This window comes from Akebia trifoliata, chromosome 7 (assembly GCF_017979445.1).
Source record: "Akebia trifoliata isolate Shusen 1 chromosome 7, ASM1797944v1, whole genome shotgun sequence".
Taxonomy (NCBI): domain Eukaryota; kingdom Viridiplantae; phylum Streptophyta; class Magnoliopsida; order Ranunculales; family Lardizabalaceae; genus Akebia; species Akebia trifoliata.
Window position 1 is genome coordinate 32,651,557 of NC_141381.1, and position 9,700 is coordinate 32,661,256.

Consider the following 9,700-nt stretch of genomic DNA (forward strand, 5'->3'; position numbering starts at 1 on the left):
AAAATGAAAAGAGATATTATTAGGAAAAAAAAAAAAAAAGTGTTGGACAATGTTAACGTCTAGTTTCATTTTTGTTTCTTTCCCATTTTTTTTTTCCAAAAATTTGTCCTTGCCATTTTAAATCCGACTTGGTGATTATTTGAAATCATCGGAAATGAAGGTCTTCCCTTATTAATAATCACAAAAAATGGTAAAATTGTAATTACTAAGAATAAAATGACAAATTTGAATAAAATGATTACTATCTTTGTACTATTTACATATCATGTCATTCTCAACCTTTGTAATTATTATTCAACAAATCTTCATATATGATTCTCGTACACTACCACATCAAGAAAGTGCAATGTGAGGTACAATCTCGAGGTCACTCCAACATTGACTCATTTTTTTAAAGTAAGAAACCAATATACACTTGCAGGGATCTTATAATCGTTTTTCCAAAAGCAACTGTCTAACATAATCATTTTCAATGACAAAAAGTTTATTTCTTTTACTTCATATTCTTCCCTTCTTCTAAGTTAAACGTGAGCTGTGTTGGAGTGACCTCAAGCTTACACCTTATATTGTACATCCTGACGTGAAAGTGGATAGGAACCATAGATGCTTTTTAACTTGTATCTCGATGAAAAGCATCTATGGTTCCCATACACTTTCAAGTCAGGATGTGCGATGTGAGGTACAATCTTGAGATCACTTGAGCATTATTCGTTAAACATGTCTAGTTTTTTATTTTAGATTTTCTAAGTGACAGTCAAATATTATAGGACAAAAAAAAAACATTATGATTTCTTCAAGAAATGAATTGATTATATGAATAAGAGTCATGGTAATATGACTCGCCATGTGACAACTCAAATGCCTCCATGACATGGACAAGTTCGGGAATGGTAGATTTGTAAGCCTTAGGATACACTTTTTACGGGAAAGTACAATTGTGTATCCCGATGCATACATCTCTACAGTACCCGAACTTGTCACGACACAGAGTCATTTGAGTATGCCACCTGGCTAGTCATATTATCACGTCTCTACGAATGATATCGATGATGCAACCCAATCAATCATACCCTGCTTGGGTTGAGCTTGTGCATGTGCGTGTGCGTGCGCGTGTGTGTGTGTTTTTTTTTTGGGACTGAATATGGGCCGTTTGGCCCAAAAATTTCTGCCCATGGTACAAAACGAATTCAGGCCCCTTGGCAACCTCTCTCTCTCTCTCTCTCTCACTCTCTCTCAATAAAAAGCAATTGGACTGGCCTGTCTCACAGTCTGACCCAAATGCTGTTGGGTTGGGTTAGAGACAGGTTTGGGATTACAAGTAGCCATTCAGGGCTTGTCCGGCCCATCCAGTTGACACTTCGCCTAAGATTATTTATCTAGAATCAAAACTCAATCACCAAAATAAGAGAGCTGTTATTAGCTCCCCAACTTCTACTTATTCCACCCCAATTAAGAATAGAGAAAAGGGTGAATATCCATTTCGTGTGCTGAATATGACGAAATTTTGATTTTGATATATTGTTCATTTTAATTATCAAAATATGTTTTTACAGTGAATTCATCACTTTTACAATCCACAATTTTGCTGATAAAATACAAACGACTTTGCCTTATCAACAATCTTGTTGGTAATTTATCAATGAATTAGTTGCTTATAAAAGTGATGAATTCACTGAAAAAGCATGTTTTGAGAATTAAAATGAATAGTGCATCGAATATGGAATTTTGACATAAGTTGCGCGCATTTTGGGAAAAATCCCTAAAGAAAAATAAGGGAATAGTTGATAATAAGTTAAAGTTGGGGTGCCAATAGAAGTTCTCTCATTAGTCTTTTGGTTAGATTTTTTACTTATTTTATGTTTAGGATTTTATATAAGCATAATCATACTTGTAAACAACAACTGAAATTGTTTGAACTAGATGTTTTGTACTATTGAGATTATAATGTGATCCAAATCTTGGTAATGTTTGAAGAGTGTGTATTAATCTTTAATTGGTGTGTGATAAATAATTTAAGAAATTAGGTTGTAACAAGTAAAAGTTGGGTGCCAATAGTAACTCTCCAAAATAAATAAATCTCTTTTAACCCCTTGATAATAGGGCTATCAATGGATTGAAGCCGATGGAGGACCAATTCGATAGGGATCAGATCGGACTTAGATCATTGTTTGATTGGATTTCAATATTAAGATCCAATAACAATCATATCAGGTCTAGAATCCAATTTAACGTCATATATTTAAACAAAGAGTCGTGATAAATTGTGTAAGAAAAAGACACATAAAATTCACTCAACTCATGTGCCATGTGCATATAACCATAGATTTTTTCATCGGGATATACAAGGAAAATATCTATGGTTTCTATGCACTTGAGCGAATTTTGAGTGTCTTTTTTAAGGTTAGTTTATCATTATTCTCAAACAAAATGTATAATATAGTTTACAATCTTACAATTTAAAATATTGTGCCCTTGTATTAAGCCATGGTTGATCTGAAACCGATTTTTGCCAAAATGCTCTCATATGTTTATTCCCAAAAGTGTATTTATTGCACTTTAACATGTGCCCTTAGGACACATGTTAACAAAAAAGTCATGCTAGAGTAACATTGAAAGGTACATCGATTCTCACATTGCTGATGTGGAGGTATACACATAGCCATAGATGCTTTTCACTTGGATCTCGATGAAAAGCATCTATGATTTCGTACATACATCCATGTCAGCGATGTGAGAGTCGATGTACATTGTAATGTTACTACGACATTTTCCTTAACAAACCCCATATTTCAGAAGTACCCCTAAAAAAACAAGCAAAATCCAAAACAATTCTCTTCCCAAAACAATCTCTCCTTTGTGCCTCATATTTAAGGAAAAATTTATGCAAATATGTAATTTTAAATAATAATAGAAAGTACACATAACCAACGACCCTATTTATTGGGCTTGGCCCAATCACAATCCTTGATCTTTTATACACGTGTCCCCTTGTTATTGTAAGATGAAGGAACCAATATTCTCTCTTGTGACCTTTAATGGAAGTTTTATAAAATATTTCCCTACAAATATATTCCAAAACCCAAAGAAAATTCTCCATAAATTCACTTGTAATTATTTTAGTAGGATTCAGTGTTGCCATCCATTATACCATTTGTGGATCTCGACATGAACATTTGCCAACTATGATATTTACCACATTAAATTTTCTTCCTCTTTTGCTAATCTCACTTTTTGCTTATAAATATATACACATTTCACTAAGCTTGCCATGATAAGGAGATCGATATATGAAGAATAATATGGTAGCTTAAGGTACATAGTTGTGGTCACGGCCATGGCCATGGTTGTGCTCTCGATGTCTGGGGCTGTAATCAGCCTTGGTGATCAATGGGACACTACTGCCCATGCAACATTTTACGGTGACATGCGTGGCGGCGAAACCATGCGTAAGTTCTTTCGTCCCCTAATCGATTGGTTCAAATCAAGTTAAATAATTATTATTCGTTATTTATTGATCATTATATATATATAATTAATTGTGATATTTAATGGTCACAGAGGGTGCTTGTGGCTATGGTAATTTATTCAGACAAGGCTATGGTCTTGAGACCGCGGCGTTGAGCACAGCTTTGTTCAACAATGGCCAAACATGTGGAGCTTGTTTTGAGATCCAATGCTACAATGAACCACAATGGTGCTTGCCCGGCACGATACATATCACTGCTACGAACTTTTGTCCACCTAACTACACCAAGACCGAAGGCGTATGGTGCAACCCTCCTCAGAAGCATTTTGACCTCTCCATGCCAATGTTCCTTAAGATAGCCAAATACAAAGCTGGGATTGTGCCTGTTCGATATAGACGAATTCCATGTTTCAAGACTGGAGGGATGAAATTTGAGATTAAGGGCAATCCTTATTGGACACTAATTCTAGTATATAACGTTGCGGGTGCAGGAGACGTTACTGACCTTAAAATCAAGGGATCGAACACTAATTGGATACAAATGAAGCGAAATTGGGGTCAAAATTGGCAGACTGATACCCGATTGCAAGGTCAAAGATTGTCGTTTCAAGTAACTACTAGTGATGGTAAGATGGTTCAGTCTGATAATGTTGCACCTTCAAATTGGCAATTTGGTCAGACTTTTGTTGGGAAACAGTTTTAATGTGATCAACCATGTTTGGTTCAAATGTTTTATTTTGAGTTTTTTTTTTTTTCGGTTTCGAAGATAGAGTAGGAATTAATGGACTCGTAATGGATTTCTAATTAAATAAAAAATAGCAAGAGTTATTGCTTAGTTTTATTTGTTCATCTTTGTTGTTGTTGTTGTTGTTACAGTGGTACCATATATGGGTTTATGCCCAGTTCATAAGCCATTGGGCCTTTTTTGACAGTACAATAGGGCCCAGTGATCAAGAACTTGGCTGTTATTTGATCAAGAAAATAATTTGTGAATCTAATGTCTACGAGTAGGAGTGTCAATGGGTACCCATTTACCCGGAACCGAAACGATAGGAACCGGAACCATTAGGTCTATCTGATGGGTACTCGGAACCGTTTATTTTGTCATTTATTTTTACATTATACATGATTGAAGGTTATCCTATATTTTAAAATTAATATATATGATATAAAGTTCTTCAAATTTCATATAAATTATATATTTGAGCTTAAAATAGGTCATTTTTTTTTTTTTATTACTTGTAAAGATGGTAAATTTTAATTTTTGAAAATAGAAGTCATTAAATCATCTTTTTAGTGGAAAAAAATTATTATTAAGTTGATACTTTACAAACAATATGTTATTTTTTAGAAAGAATTTTTTTATATAATGATTTGAAATAGTTTTTCTCAAAGATTAGGACCTTAGGATCCCAAGTTAATTGAAGGATTCTAATATATATTTTTTTAATTTATAAATTTGAATCATTTCTTGATTTACATCACTTCAAAGTTGCCTATTTTAATAGATTCGTATATGCTCATGTTTTAGCAAAATCACTATTTATTGGTAATCACGTTTCAATAGACAAAGAAATATATTCATAAGAGTCATGCTGGGGTGACACAAGGGTGACAAAAACTCGTGGTTTCGTGCATATTACTGTAGATGTTTTTCCGCTAGATACGAGTAAAAAGCATCTATGGTTATGTGCGCACCATCACATCATTTTTGTTACCTTTGTCTCTTCGTTTGTGTCAATCCAGCATCTTCCTATTAATAATAAAAGAAATGCTAAATTGACGTTGTTTTTGTCCAACACCCCATACACCCTATGTCGAGTTGGCTCACAACCTAACAATCGGTTGACATGTGGTGCAATGACATCAGTAATAGAGAAAGCTTCTCTCTCTTGCCCGCTACCCACATATTTATTTTTATAGATTTCAAATCTTAAAGTTGGGCCCGCATTGATTATCACATTGACAATCTAACAATACAACCTTTTAGATTTTAGGAAAATATTCATATTAAAAAAATATTGTTTTTGTAGCTTGATCCAAGGAATTGAAAATGGACGGCCACTATTCACCTAAATTTAAAAATAAAATTCAATGGTGAAAAATAATTATTTTTTAAATTTCATATAATTTTATCATTTACAATTCCATTGCATCGAATCATATTTTTGAATGTCACAAGATTATCAAATCAGAAAGTTTACTTTTTTCACTATGTGCAAGAGAGAGAAAAGAGCATTAGGGGCGTTGGCCAAGAACAATGTGGATTTAGCTTCACTCTTAATTAAAAATAAGTGGGTCCATCCAAATTGAGCCAGGATATGATGCGTTCTGACTAATTTGGCAAGTTTTTAGTCCAATTTTAAAAACATTGGTTTATGAGAAAATTTCTAATTTTCACCCGAAATCTTTAATTTTTGAACATTAAAATATATACATTTTATTTTAGTTGTTAAGTGTGATAGTTAATTTATATTCCATGGCCATCTAAGAATAAAATGGCCCTATTCATCAAAATAGGTAATTATTAGAAGAAAAAAAAAAAAAAAACCTTGCATCATTAAATTGATTTGGTGGCATAACAAAAATGCCCCAAGTTTCCAATTCTTTTTGAAAATACACTTATGGCAATATTTCTACCAAAATCTTTAATTTTTGAATTCAACATTATGTATAATTTATTTCAATTGTTAAATGTGCACTCCATGTCCAAGTAAGGATAAGAAGGTCCCCATTATCAAAATAACTAATAGATTCACGATTCAAAACGGTGTCCCGTTCCTATACATAGGAATAGTGTCTACATGACAAGTTTCGATTGGAGAATAAACACATTGGGTTGCGTGCACAGCTTGGTTAGGAGTCCAAGGTGCTTTAAACTTCAACTAAAGCATGCCAAATAGACATCGTTCTTATAAAAGAGGAACGAGACACTGTATTGGATTCTGATTCTGACTGAGTCACAATCCAGAACAATGTCCTGTTCCCATATATAAGAACAATGTCTACATGACACGTTTCGATTGGAGAATAAACACATTGGGCTGCGTGCACAACTTGGTTAGGAGCCTAAAGTGTTTTAAACTCTAAGTAAAGCATGCCACATAGACACCGTTCTTATTTTAAAGGAACGGGACACCGTATTAGATCCTGATTCTAACTAATAATTGCTTAGGTGACAGTATTGTTGGTCTGACTTTTAAAACATTTGTTTATGGAAATATTTCCACCGAAATCTTTAATTTTTGAATATGTATAATTTATTTTGGTTATTAAATGTACTAGCTAACTTACATTCCATGGCCAATAGTTAATTACTATAAAAAACTAATCACTAAATTGCTTTTATGGAGTAACTGAATGACATTAATTTCCAATTTATCTTGAAAATTAGGTTCACAAATTTTTGGTTATAAATATACCCATTAGATTAAGCTTTGTCTCAAGCAAAAGTAAGTTATAGTTAGATGAGAAGGAGAGCTAAAATGGCGAGTTATGTATATGTGATTTTGGTCTTGGCCATGGTCCTGCCCTCTGTGATTGGTGGTCGTGGGCATGGAAAAGTTCGATGGAGTACTGCCCATGCAACATTTTATGGTGATATGAAGGGCAACGAGACCATGTGTGAGTTTCTACTTCTCTTCTTCAAATGGTAGGAAAAAAAAAGGAATAATTTACCAAAACGGTAGAGTTTTCGAAATTAATTCCGAAAACGGTACACTGTAGCAATTAATTCCAAAAACGGTAAATTTACCGTTTTCGGAATTAATATTTTTTACCAAAACGGTAAAAACAGTAAAAAATATATTTTTTTACCGAAAATACCTTTTTTTTGTTTTACATATATATTTACAATTTTAACCTTAAAAAAATGAAAATCCAACTAAAAAGATTCACTTTCTTTCGGTAATCCAACAATCATATGTATTTATAATTTTTTTTTACCAAAATCAATTTTATTTTCGTAATTTCAGTCAAAAAATAAAAAAGGGCATTTTCGGTAAAAAAAAAATACATTTTACTGTTTTTACCGTTTTGGTAAAAAAAAATTAATTCCGAAAACGGTAAATTTACCATTTTCGGAATTAATTGCTACAGTGTACTGTTTTGGTAAATATTCGAAATGTTGTGCATGTTTTGGTAAATCTGCCAAAAAAAAAAGGGTATTAAAAGAGAGATTCTACTGTCACACCAACTTTTACTAATACCACATCAATCCCCCTGTAAATCACCAAAGAATTGCACATGGTTGGTGTGGTGATGGTGAAAGTTTGTGGGGCAACAGAAACTCTCAAAAAATGGACCCCAACATTTGTGCTAATTCTTCATTAATATCATATGAATTGGGGTGCTTTTTGTAAAAGTTCGTGTGGCAATAGAATATCTAGTAGTCAATCATGTGGAAATAGTTTTTGAATCTTGATTGCGTCAAAAACATTTTTTTATTACTATCAAGAGCTAGATTTTGGATTGGATTGGCTGAGGAGTATGCTTTGGACTATTTGATTCTGATTTGAATCGATTGAGTCAATCCTTTCAAATTGATTCAAACCGATTTGGCATCAATTGAAAACTATTTATTTCTATTTATAAAATATATTTCTTTTTGGTTATAAAGTGGATTAATGGAGATCATGAATTCACGATTACAAAATCATTTTATAGTATATTTTATAAGGCTAATGATTTTTTGACTCGATTTTTTTTCACTCTATACTCGGTTGACGTGACAAGGGCACAAAACCATAGATCTTTTTTCTTGTGTATCCCAAAGAAAACGATCTATGGTTTTGTGCCCTTGCCACATCAGTTGAGTACAGACCAAATGAAAGAAATCGCGTCAAAAAATCACAACTCATTTAATAAGAATAATGACAAACTGACACCTTTAACATGACATGTGTTAGAATCATAGATTTTCCTCGGGATACAAAACCACACCTATTTAGAATGATGCACAATTATGTATCCCAAGGAAAAATCAACATTCTCGCACATGCCATGTCAGGAGCGTATGACAAGGGAGGGGAGTCAAAAAATCACGACTCATCGTTTTATATAGATAAAGAAAGAAAGAAAACTCTTGGTACGTGGAAGTTTACAACATGTACCACCGTACTTAAGAATCTAATAGCGGGTGAATTTCTATTTTTTTCTTATTGAGTTTTTTTAAAATAACATCATAATGAATAGAAATTGAAGATATAGTTCAACTAATTTTTGTTCATAGTTGGAGCTTGTGGCTATGGTAACATGTTCCAACAAGGCTATGGCCTAGAGACGACTGCGTTGAGCACCGCCTTGTTCAACAATGGCGAAATGTGTGGCGCTTGCTTCGAGATCAAATGCCACAACTCAACACAATGGTGCTTACCCGGCAAAATACATGTAACCGCGACCAACTTCTGCCCGCCTAACTACACCAAGACCGTAGGCGTATGGTGTAACCCCCCTCAGAAGCATTTCGACCTTTCCTTGCCCATGTTCCTAAAGATAGGAGTATACAAGGCTGGCATTGTTCCTGTTTTATACCGACGAATCCCATGTGTCAAGAGCGGAGGAATGAAATTTGAGATCAAGGGCAATCCTTATTGGATGCTAGTTCTAGTATACAATGTTGCCGGTGCAGGGGACATTACAAACCTTAAAATTAAGGGATCGAGCACTGATTGGATACAAATGACGCGAAATTGGGGCCAAAATTGGCAGACTTTTACTCGATTGCAAGGACAAAGCTTGAGCTTTCAAGTAACTGCTAGTGATGGCAAGATGGTTCAGTCTGATAATGTTGCACCTTCAAATTGGAAATTTGGTCAGACTTTTGTGGGGAAGCAATTTTAATGTTAGGTTCTTTCATTTTATGTTTGTTGGGATTTTTGTGGGTTTTGGCTCCATAAATGTAATGAACCAGACTTGTAGTGGATTTCTATTTGAATAATTAAAATAAAGAAAAAAGCGTGATGGTTTCATTAATAGTTCAACTTTGTTAATTTCAAAATAAATAAATAAATAAACAAACTGATGAGGTTTATTAGCTTTGTGGATGGTGGTGGGTGTCCCATCTATAATAATAAAACATAACAATGAGTCTTACTCTAAGTACAATTATGGGGTATACCTGTATCACTCCAATTGCAATGAAATGGAATCCAGAGTATCCCACTCTATTGGCTTTTTCTCTTCATCCCCTTTAATTTTATTCTACTCCCTTTTTCAATAATATCTCTCAATTTT

The 9,700-nt window shown here is 33.7% G+C and overlaps 2 protein-coding genes across 2 annotated transcripts; both read left to right on the plus strand.

Moving 5' to 3' along the window:
* Nucleotides 1-3,284: 3,284 nt before the first annotated feature.
* LOC147399175 (expansin-A25-like) lies at nt 3,285-4,274 on the plus strand. Its single transcript, XM_086449041.1, has 2 exons — nt 3,285-3,446; nt 3,559-4,274. Exons 1-2 carry the CDS (start codon nt 3,335-3,337, stop codon nt 4,167-4,169), a joined length of 723 nt encoding a protein of 240 aa, XP_086305167.1. The 5' UTR covers nt 3,285-3,334; the 3' UTR covers nt 4,170-4,274.
* Nucleotides 4,275-6,907: 2,633 nt separating this feature from the next.
* LOC147399176 (expansin-A23-like) lies at nt 6,908-9,441 on the plus strand. The gene is made up of 2 exons (XM_086448634.1): nt 6,908-7,090; nt 8,697-9,441. Exons 1-2 carry the CDS (start codon nt 6,934-6,936, stop codon nt 9,305-9,307), a joined length of 768 nt encoding a protein of 255 aa, XP_086304760.1. The 5' UTR covers nt 6,908-6,933; the 3' UTR covers nt 9,308-9,441.
* Nucleotides 9,442-9,700: the final 259 nt, after the last annotated feature.

Bases quoted from the DNA above. Each gene is read 5' to 3' on its own strand.
- LOC147399175 (XM_086449041.1), top strand. From the start codon at position 3,335: ATGGCCATGGTTGTGCTCTCGATGTCTGGGGCTGTAATCAGCCTTGGT. The intron at 3,447-3,558 runs GTAAGTTCTTTC...TAATGGTCACAG, and splicing joins GCGTGGCGGCGAAACCATGC to AGGGTGCTTGTGGCTATGGT.
- LOC147399176 (XM_086448634.1), top strand. From the start codon at position 6,934: ATGAGAAGGAGAGCTAAAATGGCGAGTTATGTATATGTGATTTTGGTC. The intron at 7,091-8,696 runs GTGAGTTTCTAC...TTTTGTTCATAG, and splicing joins GAAGGGCAACGAGACCATGT to TTGGAGCTTGTGGCTATGGT.